We start from the raw sequence: 17,544 nt of genomic DNA on the forward strand, positions 1-17,544 counted from the left end.
CCAGCCCTGTCTGTCTGTCTGTCTGCTCAGTGATGGGCCAGTGAGGATGACAGAGTAGCTACAACAGTCTTGCGGAGACTTTTTACATTTTTTAATTAGGCTAACTGATTTCAGGGTTTTATAGATATTATTGTTTCCCCCCCCTTTGCTGCCATGTTGCGTGTGGTAGTTGAGTCGGCTAAAGGTCTGCCGAAAAAGAAAGTTGGGAGTCCTGATCCAATCACATCTGTGATTTTTAAAGGTAAGGTCTCTCCTTTAAAAGTTTCAACTGTAGTTACTCATCTTGTAAAGTGTCTTTGGAACTAAATGGGAAGTTTCTAATCAATTGATGATGGCAACTTATATCCAGCATAATGTTTTGATTTATTTATTGTAATACAAGGCACATAGTAATATCGTGTGTGAACGTCTCAGTGCAGTCTTCTCATGGTTAAAAGCTTCATCAGCACTAGTTGTGTTGCACCATTGAAGACTTTCCCAACATGTCAAAGCAGTTCCAGGTGCAAAGACAGTTGGCAAGGTGCCGTTTGGCTGGGATACAGTGAGGTGTGAAAGGAAGGAAAGAAGGCTGTGCTGAAGGGAAAAGACATGTTGGGAACTAAAAAGAGCATTGGCCTTGAGCCTCTGAGATGAAATCATATCACAGTGCATCAGACTGAATGGTTGATGATCCTGGCAATCAGCACTAGTTGGTTTCAGATGTTAAGTTTACCCCAGTGTCCTCATCATCACACACAGGTGTGGCAGCTTCTCTCTGTTCCTGCAAACATGTAAAGCAAAGATCTGCTGCCCACTGACGTTATATTAATAACCCTTCCATATTCTGCCCTACGGCATGCCCATACATCCTCATTTAGATCCATTTTCAATTCAGCAATTACATAGCAATGATTTTCCTTAATATTTTCTGAAAATAAGTGGGTACAGTGAATTTAGACCTGATTCTAAGCAACTGTCCTGTTTTTTGTCAAGAAAAAGTGTTTATCAAATATCAACAAGAGGAAAAATAATCCCATGAAAATATGACACTTTTCTTCCAGAGGAAAAGAAGAAAACAAAATCTATTGACAGTGAGCTGAATCCTGTATGGAATGAGGTAATGTACCATGATGCATGCACGCACACACACATACAATCACACATGCACATACCTACAGTATGCCTCGCTCATTTGCTTTGATATTTAATCAAAGGTCGTTTAGCTAAGCTGCTTAACACAGCAGGACTTGATTGATTTCAAGGTATGCTCCTTTACACACAGTAGCAGATATCACATGATTTAAACAGTCCACTGCAGTCATCATATGACTACATGGCCTTGTATGTATTTACCATGTCAATAGGTTATGTGAGTGATTGGATTACTCTAGAGTTGTTGATTGTTTATGGTATTTTACAGGCTGAGTGAGTAAATCAGTGTTTGTCATGTTCACGGTATGACTATTATTCAGGGTGTCACAACGATTGGATTACCACATGTGATGGTCTGTGTGTCTCATCCTGTCCTGTAGGTGCTTGAGTTTGATCTGAAGGGCACTGCGCTGGACTCGAGCTCCTACATAGACGTGATTGTGAAAGACTATGAAACCATTGGGAAAGACAAGTAAGTGCAGCGCTGCTCCTGAAATCAAGCCCCTTGTTAACTTTGGCTTTGTGCGTTGTGCAAGCGAGGACTCACGGTGGTGAAAGAGAAAGAGGAGCTGTGTGCCTCACCTCACTGAATCACAGCCAGAGAGTCTCCTGGTCTGGATGAAAACTCTAGGAGAATAAGTCTTTTAAGGGTTTGGAGGTTCGCCAGCAACAGGACTTGTGTTCATGTCTTTATCTCTTACAGTTGTGTAGCTGCCAGATTTTCATTAAACTTGCCCACAACACACACGTTCTAACTTGACCTGTCATTAAGCGAGCGCGAGCCGTGATCTTATCGTTCTTTGCACATGCTACAGGTCTGATGTTTAGGTTACATATTGTTAGAAATACTGCACAGCAATACACAGAGAAGCTAATCAGGATATTTTCATAGTAACCCAGTGTTTGAGTTATGTAGTTGGCTTTAGTCTCCTCCCACCCCACACCCTGTTTGCCATGCTGAGACTTGCCGGACCGTGTGGGATGGCTGATGCCTATTGCAACAATGGATGGATGAATTGTTGTTTGTCTTCTCTCTTGCTGGGATTTGCATGGCACTGTGTAACTGGGAACAAGGAAAATACTCTGTGGCAGCTACCGTCCAGTTGCAAGGGAGTTACTGCTGTAGGTACAGTACAGGGTGTACGTAGGCTACTGCTTTAATACTGCATAAAGAGAAAATACAGAATGTCACTCTGAAACAGCTCAAGGCTGCAGCTTCCAAATAAAACCAGCATCACATATGGGACCAATCAAGACCAACCACAAAGAATGTTTCCACAACATCACTAATTACTGCGATCAAAGTCTCGTCTATGGCGAGAAAACAAAGTACATGGAAGCAGCTCTTTCTTATGAAATAATAGAAAATATCAAACAATTATACTTTTTTTTCCTTTTCATGTGCTTTACTGAGTAAAAGTTTCCCCAGTGCATGGGACAGTCATAACGGAGGGAGGAGTCTTTCCAGCACATGAGTCCATGTTAAACTGAGTAAGGTTTTCCACTGGGCCGGCCCGTCTGACACACTCCCTCAAGATCCACACAGAGGGAGCAGAGCAGGACTTCTCTCTTTCTCAAATGGTTTTCCAGCTGCTGTTGTGGGTAATCCCTGCTGTCGTGGCAACAAAACTGGGGGAGGGCTGTATGTGTGTGACGATATCAAATCAGGAATCAGAAAACCACAGGACAAAAGTAACCAAACTTATTCTGAGTTACACAAGTTGACAGTTTCAGTAAACAAGTCCTTGGCAAAATATCAAATATTCTTCTTACATTCTTTCCTTGGATTTGCCTGATTCAGTTTAGTTTCACATTTTGACCTAGAAGAAAGATTAAAGAAGAAAAGACACAAGTATTTGAACACTTCATCCTCTGGTCATATGTACAAATGTCACAGCAGTGTGACCAATACTGTTTTTATAAAATATTTCAATGCAATTTTTAAATGTCAACCTCATGGTGCAACCAGAGCAAACACCAAATCATTTGAATTGTTGATCCTTAAGTGCTGAGATAGAGATCAAACCTTCTGGTGGTGCAGTGGTTAGGACCGTTGAAAGACTTCTGTTACGTACCTGCAGGCAGCAGCTTTCTGAGTTTCTCTTGGTGCCTGTGTGGCTTTCCTCCTGTGTGGTTTTGTGATTCTATCTATCTGTGAATGTAAATGTGAATATTTGTTCATCTGTCTATAACACCAGCACCAGCGAGGAAAAAGTATGAAGAGGGGAAACTGAGTGAAACTTGTTCATGGTTAAAAATTAACCTACTTGATACGCATATGAAACTCATGATCTGTGGCCTGAGTTTATCATTTTTTGCCTCTGTTTTGCATGTTTCTGTTAGAGAACCGTGTTTTTTAGATACTGTATTGACTACATGGTCCTCCAACAAGACTGCAGGCTTTTATAAATCAATAAATAGTTATGGCAACACTAAAATGATGATAAAACAGATTTTCATGAATGTATTTGGGAGGTTGAAATGTAGGGAAGATAAAAAATGTTAAAGGGAAGTTATTTATAGAAAGAGATTTCTGGGGTTTACAGCCTTCCAGTGTTAAACTGTTGAATGAATATAACTATAGCAGCAATAATAATAATCACAGAATCACAGGTTTTCACATCCTTGTCCCAGATGTGAGCTGAGCAGCATCATCACATTCATCCAGCCTTACAGATGTGTGAAAGGAAACTAATGTTGACAAGGGGCAGGGTGTTAACTTTTTGAACTGAAACTCAGCCAAGGACACTCACTCGTCCCCCTTCACAGATAGATAGATGTAATCCCTGTGCTGAGATAAATCAGAACCTCATCATACTATGAGACTTGCAGAAGCCAAACTATGACTGTGTAATTGTGGTGACAAAGAGCAGCACTGTGTCGTTGTGTCGGCTATTAGACGGCCTAAACATCCTGACAAAGGAAGAATCTGTACCTACATCCAACTCAGCAGAGCTTGACAATGGTCACAGAGTCTGTTTTGGTCGGTCCGCTGTGTGTTTACATGGAAACAATGGAGAAAACAGCTCAGACACGTCCTCTCTAATGTGTCCACAATATGTACAGTATGGGCTGTGGTTGGTGAATAGGTTCCCCACTACTGACTGCAGGTATTCAGGACAGCGTCTTGGATACTGTGCAGTCACTCGTCTTACTGGCTTATCGTACTAGAATGCTGATGTCAAAGTGTAGGCAAATATTTGACAATCCACTGACCGAGCCATGTCCCAACCAATTAAATTAAAAGCGTTGCATATAACTAGTTAAGTTGTTAAACTGTTTGGGGACAGGTCAGGTCAAACTCCATCCACAGTCGATTCCTACCTGAGGTCACTCTGATAAACTCAAAAATCCTGTTCACATTGTTTTGAAGATGCCGTTGGGAAAACGGCACACAGGCATTGTGATTGTGATCTGAGGTTACATGCCAGGTTTATAGAGTCACCGAATCTCCGGAGAATCCCGAGTGTCAGCCTCCTTCCTGATGTAGAGCCCTGATTGCTGCCAAAATAATAACACTCCATCCTGTCTCTCATGATGAGACTCAGTCCAGCTATTTGTGCCCTGGCCTCAAATGTTGGTAACTGGTGTGCAGCCGCTGAAGAAGTCCTCTGAAGTAGTGTGTACTGTAGTATAGTGTATATATTGTTGTTTTTGATTCAATGCTCTGACCATTTTTTCTGTTGTCTTAGATCAATCTTTGTCCTCCCTGATGACTGATCCAGTATTTTTAGCAGTATCAGAGGCATTGAGATACCAGCATCGCTCTTAGAACAACTCTACAGTTGATTTAAGGCCCAGAGAGAGTGTGTGACTCTTACTCTGAAAAATTCCCTCTATCTGGGCTGCTGCTAAAAGTTTCAAATTAATATTACTCCACCCACAGAATGATACATTTCATGTGATGCACTACATTTTATTGGACACAACACATGGAATAGTATCTTTCTTATCCACCCAGAGATGCGCTGTTTGTTTTACCTATCCAGGCGTCTAATGGTTTAGTGGTGACTTTTTAAGATTTATTTTTACTCAGCTCTAATGATTGTGTTGTTGCTCTTGTACTGGCTAATAAGTGTCTGGAGCATAAACACGCTCCACTTTAGGCTGTGTAGTTCTTGGCTGCAAACCAAGGCAGACAACGGTTCACAGCAAACCTCTTCAGGACAGTATTCAAATAACACTGCACTGAAAGAAAGGGACAGTAATGTTATTTATTATCTAAAATAGCCAGACACCCTCCCACTGTTAGCTTCAATTTAATTTTATTCACTTGTGTTTTCAGAGGAATATGACATGTTAAATATATATAATACTATTGTGCAAGGTTATCTGTATCTGGTTCTCTTCTCTCAACAACCATTTGATTAAATATGTCGTTTAATTTTCTACTTAATCACTGGAGTGTTAATGATTAGATCAGGAAATGTCTTCAACATTCCTCACAGAAAATGTTTGACTCATTTGTGGAGGCTGATAAATTCATGGGGAAAAGGTGCATAGTGCAGATGGTGGGAAGAACATTTCCAGTGATTTCAGAAAAGTTTATGCCAAGTAAATTGTATTTCAGGTTTACTCTATTGTTATTTGAATACTTGGGCGCTATCCTCCTAGTTGAGGCCCCCAGGGGAAAGAAATAGAATAGGGCTTTTTTCATGTGAGCTCTCAGTGCAGGTGGTAACACGTGATCTAAACACACTGTAGACTGGCTGGTCGGTAGCTCCTGTGCAGTGATGACTACATGTATGTGCTTGAGGTGTGTTTGTTTGTCAGAGCAGGTAGGGTTTGTTAGCTCTGGGTGGCAACCTATACATCCCTCTTCCTCTCTGACTGTGACTTAATTACACAAACAGCAATTCAGCCCGAGAATCAAATATTTTGTCCTTCTTATTTTCTTTATCAGCATGGGTAGATCAAATAATAGAAACACCAACCTGTATACTGCAGCAGAGTGTGCAGCATCCAGAATGACCATAATGTTGAACCTGCAACTTCTTAGGGAGGGTTACACCTTTATGTGACAATGGATATCAATCTGTTTCCGTGTTTATGTTTGTGTTTCCTCAGATTCATTGGCTCCACCAAAATCTCTTTAAGAGACCTTGCCTCAGGTAAAGGGAGATCACTACCCTCCAAAAATGTGCCTTTGGCCAATGAAAGTGGACAGAATATTGGAGTAAGTTTCTTTTAATCAATATGAGTTCAGAAATATAAGCAAGAGGAAGGCTCTGAATGACTAAAATGACCAATCATTTCCTCCCAGGCCACGATCAACCTCTCCATCGCCTACGATCCTCCAGCCAGTGCTATACCAAACCCCAACGACCCCCAGGCAGGAGAAGCTGCAGTGGATGGTGGTGTGTTGATGCAACTCTCAGTGATGCAGTTCAAGGTTTATTATTGATAGCGTTACATTTGATGGAAGGCGTGATGTGGTGATCATCCTGTCTTTCTGCTGATTAGGTGGCGGCGGGGGTGAAGAGGGTAATGAGACTCTACCAGATGGGGGCCAAAGTGGCTCTGGCTCTGCAGGGGGCCTCTCACCCACAGGTCAGGCTGCTAACCTCCGCCAGCGCCTGACCAGGGGACAAAACCGCCACCGACTGGTCAATAAACCTCAGGACTTCCAGGTCAGTGAGTTCATGTTGGTGCTGTATGTAAGGAACACCCAGAGGTGTCAAAGGCCAGTATCACTGTGACCTCACAACACAGTATTTTAGCCATAACTCACAAGTTCTTACACTCATTTCACTTAACTCAAACATCTATAAGGATATACTGTAACTAAGTGATAACATTTCACATGTAAGTTGTCAAAGGTCAGCTGAACTGTGACAGTATAATGTTCTGCAGAAACACTGGTGGCCATTATTCAGCGCTGTAACTCAGGAAGAGGAGGTTGTGACCATATTTCCTGTGACTTGTCTGGATAACGGATATGCACAAGCACCAGGCAGTAATTCTAGATTACAGAAAATGAAGCATATCCTCATGAAGAAATGATGAGTTTGTGTTGCTTTCCACCCAGTCATCTCACTGTTGGGGACTTGACTGCATGCATACATTGCTGTCTGCACCACTGATTCAAATTCACTCAAACAACAAGATTCTGGTGTCCAATGGCTGCCTGTGGTTTAGGATAAGAATAATAATGCTACGTTATGTCTATAGTGTATTTACATAAACCGATGCTTTTGGTGGAAATCAGATGCTCTTATACTTCATACTGTAAGTGTGGATGTACGTTCATCGACAGTCTGGACACTGTGCATCTTTCAGATCCGTGTGCGGATCATCGAGGCCCGTCAGTTGCCAGGCAACAACATCAAACCAGTGGTGAAGATCAACGTGTGTGGACAGACACACAGGACGAGGATCAAGAGGGGAAACAACCCCTTCTTTGATGAGGTACCATCACTGCACACTCACAGAGAGACTACTGTATATCACACAGGTTTAAAATGAAACAAAATTAGTAAGGGTAGCTCATTCAAAAATACACAATATCCCCTTTAGAAGTATTCAAACACTTAATCATTTTAAACTTATATATGATTTTTGTATTTGTACAGATGTTCTTCTACAATGTGCACATGCTTCCATCAGATCTGTTGGATAAGAACTTCAGCTTCCGGGTAAGCTCGGATCACATCAGTCCTGAAATCCTCTGATCTGTCAATATGTATAAATATGTATAAACTAATATGCATCGTTGTGCTTTTCTCTGCAGGTGTATGACTCCTATTCACTGAGGGCTGACAGTCTAATGGGGGAGTTCAAGGTGCCTGGTCTCATCTTAGTGGAGATTAAAGATTCAACATATGTTGATATACAAACAGTGTGGTTTATGTAATAAGAGTCTGATGACTGATCTTGTGTCATTTTGTCACACAGCTGGATGTCGGTTATGTGTACGATGAACCAGGTAGGCTTGTCACAAACCACAGACTAGATTTGTGTGTCATTTACATTTGCACAGACGAGGCTGTTGTCTGACTTGTTTCAGTCTAAATGTGTCGGTGTCCCTCATTGACTGGTTGTGCATCTACCTGATGGTGCTGTCTGTCCTGAGAAGGCCCTTTACATGATGTGTGTGTCATCTTACAGCCCACTGTGTAATGAGGAAGTGGCTTCTGCTGAACGACCCAGATGACTCCAGCTCGGGGGCTAAAGGTTACCTCAAAGTCAGCCTCTTTGTGGTGGGGACTGGAGACGAGCCTCCGGTACGTGCAGCGCGCGCAGACTTTCACTGATGCCTCCTCTTTTCTACTGTAAATACTCTGGCTTTAACCCCCCCCCCCCCTGTCTCAATATGTCTTTCTGTCCCACACTGTAGGCGGAGAAGAGAGATTATAATGACGATGAGGATGACATAGAGAGTAACCTGCTGCTGCCAGCTGGTGTGACTCTGCGATGGGCCACGCTGTCCCTGAAGGTGTTCAGAGCTGAGGACATTCCACAGAGTAAGATGAGCTGTAGATTCATCATTATTTAGCATTTATAACACATTAACAAAACAGCAAGTCCAAATTTTAGCTTAATAAAATGTCTGATGTGTGACCCCAGAGGCTTTTTATTTTTGAGCTGATTTGTCCGTATGTAAGTACTGTACATCTACATATGTATGTCCCATTCTTGTCAACAACATATCTCAGTACTGCACTGAAGCAATTTCCTCAAATTTGGTACAAACATTCAACACTTTGCCTTAAAGGGATAGTTCAACATCTTGGCAAATTGGCCCATTGCCATAATCCCTATAGTCATAGCAGTAGGTTCATTACCTTTAAGTGTTGGTGCAAGCTATTTTTAGAACGGCCGAGCAGAGCCGCGAGCTGCTCAGAGCTACGCTACGGAGGCTCATTATGGGATTTCTTGGTTTCCTTCATCAAACTCATCAAATACACAATCCAACAACTCCAAAACGCTCTGGTGGACAAGTTGTGAGCTGCACATTCACCACGCTATGAGATAATAACACAACGTTACCACACAGAGTTGTTTTAGAGGGAAATTCATGCAAAACCGCTGATGCGCATTCCCGTCGGGGGCAGTTTTTCTGCAAGCAGTCTCTGCATTTGCCTCGAAAACAACTCTGTCTCATAATGTTCCATTGTTATTTCATAACATGGTGAATGTGCAGGTCACAACTTGTCCACAAGAGCGTTTTGGAGTTGTTGGATTGTGTATTTGATGAGTTTCATGAGGGAAACCAATAAATCCCATTAGCCTCCGTAGCGTAGCTCTGAGCAGCTCACGGCTCTGCTCCGCTGTTCTAAAAGTAGCTTGCAAACCTACTCCTAAGACTATAGGGGTTATGGGAGTGGTCCAATTTGCCAAAACGTTGAACTATCCTTTTAAGGATGTAATAAACAGATTTTAGTGTTTAACACCACTTTAGCCTAGTGCATGCATTATGTACGTTTGGCTTACAGTAATTGTCACAGTAATTATCACAAGATGTCACACAATTGGTTAACTGTGGATTATCAAGTAACCAGAAAATGTATATTACTCTCAGTTATGATTGATTAATTCCCTCAATGTTTTCCCATTTCAGTGGATGATGCGTTCGTCCAGAGCCTGAAAGGAATTTTTGGAGGAGATGAAAACAAGAAGAACCTGGTGGATCCTTTCTTAGAGGCTCGCTTCGCTGGCAAAAAGGTTCATCCTGATCATCTGTCTCTCTTTAGCAGTGTTTAAATTTGCAGTGTTAAATGTAAGCAAGCTGAATATTATATTGTTGTTTAGCAGAAGAAAAGCTGACATGTATTTTCCTTGTCTCTCCAGCTGTGCACTCAGATAATAGAAAAAAATGCAAACCCAGAGTGGAATCAAGTGTTGCACCTCCAAATCAAGGTAACAAGTCATCAGGATATATATAAAAAACATTTTTCTGATAAATTAAATAACAACTTTCTTAATTTAACTCAATTTCTTGTATTCTCTGCAGTTCCCCTCCATGTGTGAGTCTGTCAAACTCACAGTCTTTGATTGGTGAGTCAAACGTTTGCAATTTCCATCCAAGCAAATTACTTTCAGTTTATGTTCATAAAGTAAGGAATGTGAAGAGACAGTGTTATTTCATTCTCAGAGTCATTTGGGGTTGAGAAAGTGCAGCACAATATTTTTGTGGCGCGGTCTGTAGTGTGTGTGTTTGTCCGTGTCCATGCCCCGTCACCAACCACATGAGAATAATGAAGCAGCATATGACTCAGGCGGCACAGGCCCCTCCCTTCCCCTCAATAACATGCCCTTGGATCCTGTTGGCACCGTCTATCAGCTCATTTTCATCATCGTGTGTTTGTAAGTGAATGAACAGTCCGATAACTCAGGTCCAGGAAGGCTGAAGGGAAATAAGTGTGAGAGGAAAGGTTAGAAAAACAGTGCACACTTCAGAATGTGCTGAAAACACAGTTGGATACCAGAGCCAACGAAGTCCCTCTTGAAAACTCAAACATTTTGAAATAAACGTCAAGAGGCAGACATTGTTTTACTGTTCCATGTGCTTCCTGTGTAGAGGTAGTGAGAGGCAGAGCATAGCTGTGCACCAACGATGTGAGATGTGCATGTTATTTAACAGATGTTCACATGTTTGCAGTTTGATTTTAAAGTTTTGCTGTGTAACCACAGGGACCGTTTGACGGGGAACGATGCTATTGGCACCACATACCTGAACCTGGCCAAGATAGCCTCCTCTGGTGGAGAGATAGAAGGTATCACTTTTTGATTTTGTTGAAAGAAAACACAAAATTGTATAATTGAAAACCCCTCTACAGAAGTTTATAGTCATTACATACCATCGAAAATATTCATGAGTTACTATATGGAATAATACATCTTGCAGTAACTGTTGCCACTCTCATTTGCATTAACCTCTATGGTACTTGAATTGTCCCTTTTTCTCCTGGCATAGAGGAACATGCGGAATATGGGGATATGCCGTCATATGAAGGTTCACCAATGATCTTTTTTGCTCTGTGTTGCATGAATGTGACGCATCAAGCATGTTGTGTGCACTCTGTTTAACTGTGTATGTGCACATTGAACATATGAATGTGCTGTGCTTTACGTTAACACTAGGATTTACATGTTAAACCGTTTTGTTGTCGTCGTGCCTCTCACCTGCTTTCACAGCATTCACTGTCCCCACCTCAGTCTGTCTGTCACCACCACGTCAAACACTGTTGCACTGAAGTACTAACATTAAAGCTCTGCTTTTGTTTCCTTGAGTCCATTTATGAAGAAGTTCATTCAGTTTTCTCCTGTCTCCAGCTAATACAGGGAAGTCTGAGGTGGGCTTCCTGCCCGTCTTTGGGCCCTGCTATGTCAACCTGTATGGCAGCCCCAGAGAGTTCAGTGGGCTGCCTGACCCCTATGAGGATCTCAATTTTGGCAAGGTAGAGATGTAGATATGATTAGTTTTCCTGTTTCTTATAAGCCAATATTAAACCTCCTCATCACATTTATCCGTGTCCTGCTCTCATTTTTTTAAAAATATTTCATGTGTTCTCGTTGCACAGGGAGAAGGAGTGGCCTACAGGGGCAGGATCATGGTGGAGCTGTCCACTAAGCTGGAGGGAAAAGTGGACAAAAAGGTGGAAAGTATCCACAGTGATGACATCCTGGTGGCACAGGTATAGTTACTTCTTATCCACTGACTGAAACCTGACAGGTTAGTTTTGACCAAGAGTCAAGACATGCAGACATAAATGACTGGTCAGCTTTTGTTTCTGCAAAATATTTAATTATGGTCCCTAAAAGCCTGCCCTGGGAGAACAATGGGATTTTAAAAACTGTACTTTCTTACTCTATTTTTCCCTCTGGCTCTTGTTTCCTTCTCGACATCAGAAGTACCAGAGGAGGAGGAAGTACTGTCTATGTGCAGTTTTCCACAGCGCCTCCATGATTCAGGAACCTGGCGAACCGATCCAGTTTGAGGTCAGCATCGGTAACTACGGCAACAAACTGGACACCACCTGCAAACCACTGGCCTCCACCACTCAGTACAGTTGTGCTGTATTTGATGGTGAGTGACGATGCTCCTCTGATCTGATCTGTTCACATCATACACACATCCTGTACTGTATGTAATCTGGTGACTGATGTTAAATGTCCTTCCAGGTAACCACTACTACTACCTGCCCTGGGCAAACACTAAGCCAGTGGTGGTGGTCACTTCATTCTGGGAGGACATCAGCCACCGCATGGACGCTGTCAACATCATCCACTACATCAGTCACCGCCTGGTAACACTGCTCTATCCTCTCTAATCCTCTAAACTGTGGTTTGAGTTTAGGATTTATAGCTTGCAGGTTTGTTATGTGCATGTGTGCACATGTTCCTCCATGAGGGGGTAATCCTCACCACTGTTTTGTTGTCGATGCAGCAATCCAACCTGGAGGCTTTTAAAACGGGCATCTTGGGTAAAGTCTCCGACAACCAGCTAGTGGACGTGTGGCTGAAGCTGCTCAGTGATCTGATCGAAGACTTAGAAAGGTAAATAGTGGACATGCTGTTCTCATGTAATTAAAACTTCAGGTGAAACCAGACAGAGGCCTTGAAATGTGCGCTCTCTCTCTCCCAGTTTCCCAACGCCAGAGCTGGAGGGCCGCGCCAACCTGACGACGCTGGACATCCAGATCAAAAAGCTGCGAGACAACACTCTGACCACCGTCAGGGAGGGGGCCAGACGCATGAGGGAGGAGGCGTCAGAGATCAGAGACACGCTGGCTGACATCGAGGCCTGGGCAGACAAACTTAAAACCCTGACTGAAGAGGTACAAACCAACTCTCACTTTGACATTAAAGGGATAGTTCACCCAAAATTGAAATTTCACTCATTATCTACTCCCCCTCATGTGGACTAAGGGCTGGGAGAAGTTTCAGAGTCCTCCGTAGCTTCTCCCACCCAAAATTTAAATTCAGAGTTATCTGTGGCTTCTCTGAGTTACAGGGGGTCTCGGCGTAGCAGTGCATGTCCATATAACGGTTGCAAATGGATACCAACTGTCTTCATAACAAAAAGACACACCAAAAAACATCCAAATACCTCCATGCTGCTCGTATGTAATGTCCGTCTTGTATTGAAGCCCCGACATGAGAAATTGTCCCCCAAAAAATCAAATAAGTCTATATTTCAAGCTTGTTTTGTTTGTTAAATTTTGGGTGGGTGAACTATCCCTTTAATTGATGATTAGTTGTTGGTGGATTGTGATCAAAGTTCAGAAGTGTTCAACAGTGCATATATCTCAACCAAACAGTCTGGACTGAACAAAAACAATGATTAGTTAGATGATTATGATTATTAGATGATAGTGCTGCACACTTTGGTCTAAGGCAACATACTAACAGATCAAAACAGGCGACATAGCAGCATTTTGTGGTACGGGCCCAGACAGGCTCGTATGTAATGTGCATGAAGGTGTTTAACATCACTCGACCATAGACCACCACCAACCATAACGCTTCATTAATTCCCTTCTCCCTCCTTATCTTCACTGTGTCCAGCCCCAGAACAGCATGCCTGATGTGATCATCTGGATGCTGCGGGGGGAGAAGAGAGTGGCCTACAGCCGCATCCCCGCCCACCAGATCCTTTACTCCACACACAGTGAGCAGGCCTGTGGTCAACACTGTGGCAAGACACAGACCGTCTTTCTGAAGGTACACATCTACAGCTGAAAGAGTAACAACAAGATTAGTTGCATTAGATTTTGCCAGATTAACTTTTTGTCTTTGTTGATAAAGAAATAATTTTGAAGAATTTAGCAGAGAGATACTTGACTGAACTGTTTTTCTTTCAAATTATAATAATTAATGTAAATATTTAAAATATATATATATACTAAATAATTAAAATTTTTGAATGATTTGTTTTTCCTTTTCTCCTCAGTACCCCATGGACAAGACCAAAGGTTTGAAGGTGCCGGTTCAGATCAGAGTCAACATGTGGCTCGGTTTGTCTGCACATGAGAAGAAATTCAACTCCTTTGCTGAGGGAACCTTCAGTGTGTTTGCTGAGCTGGTACGTTCCTCTAAAAACAAATCTAAAAATTAGCAGGAATTAAAATTTTGCAGGAAAATGCACGATAAGATCATTTCAAGTGGATTCTTCCTGATCATTGTTGATCTTCCATGTGGCTACTGTGAAGTCAAATCGGTAACTCTCAGCATGTCGTCATTTGCACTTACAGTATGAGAACCAGGCCCAAGTGTTTGGGAAGTGGGGGACCACAGGACTGGTGGGGCGCCACAAGTACTCTGACGTCACAGGCAAGCTGAAGCTGAAGCAGCAGTACTTCATGCCCCCCAGAGGATGGGAGTGGGAGGATGAATGGTTCATTGACCCAGAAAAAGCGTGAGTGTAACTAGAGATGATAATTTACTTTCCCTCCTCCTCTGAAAATACTAAATATTTGACTAAGACATAAAGTATGAGATGCGATGGTGTAGGACTGAGGCTGGTTTGTCTTGAGGGAAACTACACTGCAAGTCGTTTTGGCTGAATGTTTATTTTTCCCCACTGAACATACACTTTTTCTGTCTGTGGTAGCTGTTCTCTACTGTTTACATTCCTCTCATGCCACAGGAAAGGATTTAATGGCACCAGGGTACCAGCCGCTGCTAGTGAGCTGGGAGCTTTTTGTTTTTTATTGAATAACTTTTCGACTCAAGAACAACCACTCCCTGCCCTTTAATCCCTATTTATTATTATTTTTTTATAAACCATTGTTGTTTTTAACCCACCATTTTATGGATGTTCATGTTTATGTGTGACATGACGTGTGTCTGTGTTGCTGTTGTTAGGGATGTGTGATTGTCATTGTGTTGTGTATGTCTGCACTGTACTGATGTTCTCCTGCAATGAAGTGATTTTGACTTTGACATTGACAAATTTACATGGATAATTAGTCGATTTTTCATATCAGTATCATCAGTATCAACATGAGCAAGGGCTTCTCGAGCACTAACTGTTGTACATCTGCTTTCTACAGGAAGCAAAATAAATGAAAGAAAACAAAAAAAGTGGAGGATCATAACAAATACAAGGCAGAGCAGAGGTTTTCTGTTTTTCAACTGGAGCGTTCTAAATGATTATAAATAAAAAGTTTAACTGGGTTACTCCCAACATGTAAACACACACGCATGCAAGCTCAGTCACACTGCACTAACGTCGTGTTAAAAAAGCTTCGACATGCATGAGCAGTGAGGTAGTGATGAAGTTTCCAGAAGCTTTTCCATATCATGCCTACAGATGCTACAACTGTGTGACTGACCTTGTGTTTCAGTCTACTCACAGAGGCAGACGCAGGACACACCGAGTTCATGGACGAGGTGTTTCAGAATGAGACTCGTTTCCCTGGTGGAGAGTGGAAAGCTGCTTCTGAGCCCTACACAGACGTGGTGAGAACAACACACTCATATTCAAATGATGTGCAGGGTGGCTTTGAATAACACACAGTTCATTTCCCTATGTGTCACTGTAGCTCACACAAATGTATGAATGAGTATGTGCATGTGTATAAAGTCGTGTTGTGGTACTCAAGACCGGTCTAGAGACCACACTGCAAGGTCTTGTTCTTGTCTCAGAACCGACTACATTTTTACTCAGTGATGGCTCGGTCTCGGTCGAGCTGGACTTTTTCTCGAGACCAGTCAAGACCACAGCTGCAGTGACGTCCCCTTTTTATCCACAAATGTCTCTCTCTGTCACTCGCTCACTTTGGTTTATGTGATATAATTCAATAACTTTAAGATATTAAGATTATAATTGTTATTTTGTTATTCTGTTCAATCCAAACGTTGTTTCAATTAAATATGGTATACCTTTGATATAAAATCATCTTTTCTTTTGAATAATGTAAATATCAAGCCATATGATTATTATCAATACTGATATTGAATACAATAATGGTCTGGAAAATGGTCTCACATTGGTCTGGTGTGTTGGTCTTAGACTTGGTCTCACCCCGCCTTGGTCTTGGTCTTGCCTCAGTCTCAACCCCCTCAAAGTCTTGGTCTTGTCTTGGTCTTGTTGTTGACTCGCTCTTGGGTGAGGTGGTCTTGACCACAACACTATTCTAAGGCTACCCAGACCCACACAGACCCACACAGCTCTCCATAGCTCTAATAGAACAACAACCGAGAAGCTATAATAATATATAAGTGGGGCAAAAACATGACTAGAACTAATTGAACATGAATGGGTGCATGTAACAGAGATTTGATCTGTACAGAACGGAGAGAAGAGTCGTAACCCTGGAGAGTTCGACTGTCCTCCAGGCTGGACCTGGGAGGACGAGTGGACAGTGGATGACAACAGAGCTGTGGATGATCAAGGTGAAGACATGAGCTAACTGCTTCAAGATAAAAGAAATATATATTTCAAAATAGTTTACGTGTACTGTATGTAGATATTGGAGACTAGGGTCTGACTGTGTGACTGTGTGGTTGTGCTCCACAGGCTGGGAGTACGGAGTGACCATCCCTCCAGACGACAAGCCTCGGTCCTGGGTGGCTGCAGAGAAGGTGTACCACGTCCACAGGAGGAGAAGGCTGGTCCGGCCGCGTAAGAGAGCTGCAGCGGCTTCAGGAGCAGCTGCAGAGGTCAGCATAGGACATCCATCGATTGATTGATTGATTGATTGATTGATTGAAAACAAGTGTTCAAAAGGATTAAAAACACAATAAAGCCCAAAGGCTTATTTCCATTGTGGTCCTATTTGATGGTAGACAGTACACATGGATTTAAAACAAGGAAGACAAACACACAACACATGGACTAAAAACATGGGAGAGAGACACTAAGGTACATAGACGACAACACTGAAGAGAAAGAACAAGATGAAATGGATAAAACAAGGGATTAGGTCCCAAACAGAAACAACAAAACATAAAACAGACACACAAACAAACAATACAATAATCTAGTGCTTTTTTGATTTAATTTATCGGTTGGCTAACCATTTTTAAAAAGAAAGTAGGAGGAGCTAACAGTTTTAAGGTTTAAAGGAAGGCCATTCCACCAGACAGCTGCTGAGTAAAGGAAAGAAAACTTTCCCATACAGCTCTTGAATCGTTCAAAGTTTGTTAGAGACTTTCATGAAACAAAAAGTCTGAGCTGCATGTTTCTCTTTACACACAGAGGCGGGATCACGGCGACCCCGAGGGGTGGGAATTCTCCTCTCTGATTGGCTGGAAGTTCCACAGGAAGGAGCGTTCATCGGATACGTTTCGTCGTAGGCGCTGGAGGAGGAAGATGGGACCAGAGGACCGCCTCGGAGCGTCGGCCATCTTTCAACTGGAGGGTGCACTGGTACGTAATGAAAGGAATGACACGCGTGTGAATAGACAGTGTTCATAGAGCAACACTGTTCAAGTATCCACCCTTCCTAGGAAGTGTATCAATGT

General features: G+C 42.4%; 1 protein-coding gene across 4 annotated transcripts in view; it reads left to right on the forward strand.

The window, feature by feature from the left end:
• LOC146967950 (myoferlin-like) overlaps window positions 1-17,544 on the forward strand; it is a 27,389-nt gene continuing 9,845 nt past the window's right edge. For 3 of the 4 annotated variants that reach the window (XM_085762132.1, XM_085762129.1, XM_085762130.1), the window contains exons 1-30: window positions 1-241; window positions 1,041-1,096; window positions 1,512-1,603; window positions 6,199-6,307; window positions 6,395-6,488; window positions 6,595-6,761; window positions 7,411-7,539; window positions 7,704-7,766; window positions 7,862-7,912; window positions 8,026-8,056; window positions 8,239-8,354; window positions 8,468-8,594; window positions 9,692-9,795; window positions 9,922-9,990; window positions 10,085-10,128; window positions 10,765-10,847; window positions 11,048-11,086; window positions 11,407-11,531; window positions 11,655-11,768; window positions 11,983-12,160; window positions 12,256-12,380; window positions 12,521-12,630; window positions 12,719-12,911; window positions 13,642-13,797; window positions 14,027-14,158; window positions 14,328-14,491; window positions 15,423-15,537; window positions 16,371-16,473; window positions 16,598-16,740; window positions 17,279-17,449. In XM_085762132.1, coding sequence (XP_085618258.1) covers window positions 154-241; window positions 1,041-1,096; window positions 1,512-1,603; window positions 6,199-6,307; window positions 6,395-6,488; window positions 6,595-6,761; window positions 7,411-7,539; window positions 7,704-7,766; window positions 7,862-7,912; window positions 8,026-8,056; window positions 8,239-8,354; window positions 8,468-8,594; window positions 9,692-9,795; window positions 9,922-9,990; window positions 10,085-10,128; window positions 10,765-10,847; window positions 11,048-11,086; window positions 11,407-11,531; window positions 11,655-11,768; window positions 11,983-12,160; window positions 12,256-12,380; window positions 12,521-12,630; window positions 12,719-12,911; window positions 13,642-13,797; window positions 14,027-14,158; window positions 14,328-14,491; window positions 15,423-15,537; window positions 16,371-16,473; window positions 16,598-16,740; window positions 17,279-17,449 — 3,291 coding nt within the window. In that variant the 5' untranslated portion in view covers window positions 1-153. The remainder of the gene's footprint in view (window positions 242-1,040; window positions 1,097-1,511; window positions 1,604-6,198; window positions 6,308-6,394; window positions 6,489-6,594; window positions 6,762-7,410; window positions 7,540-7,703; window positions 7,767-7,861; window positions 7,913-8,025; window positions 8,057-8,238; window positions 8,355-8,467; window positions 8,595-9,691; window positions 9,796-9,921; window positions 9,991-10,084; window positions 10,129-10,764; window positions 10,848-11,047; window positions 11,087-11,406; window positions 11,532-11,654; window positions 11,769-11,982; window positions 12,161-12,255; window positions 12,381-12,520; window positions 12,631-12,718; window positions 12,912-13,641; window positions 13,798-14,026; window positions 14,159-14,327; window positions 14,492-15,422; window positions 15,538-16,370; window positions 16,474-16,597; window positions 16,741-17,278; window positions 17,450-17,544) is intronic. The other variant, XM_085762131.1, reaches the window with a different exon arrangement.

Source organism: Trachurus japonicus, chromosome 19 (genome assembly GCF_045865225.1).
Source record: "Trachurus japonicus isolate A0001 chromosome 19, Traja_1.0".
Taxonomy (NCBI): Eukaryota; Metazoa; Chordata; class Actinopteri; order Carangiformes; family Carangidae; genus Trachurus; species Trachurus japonicus.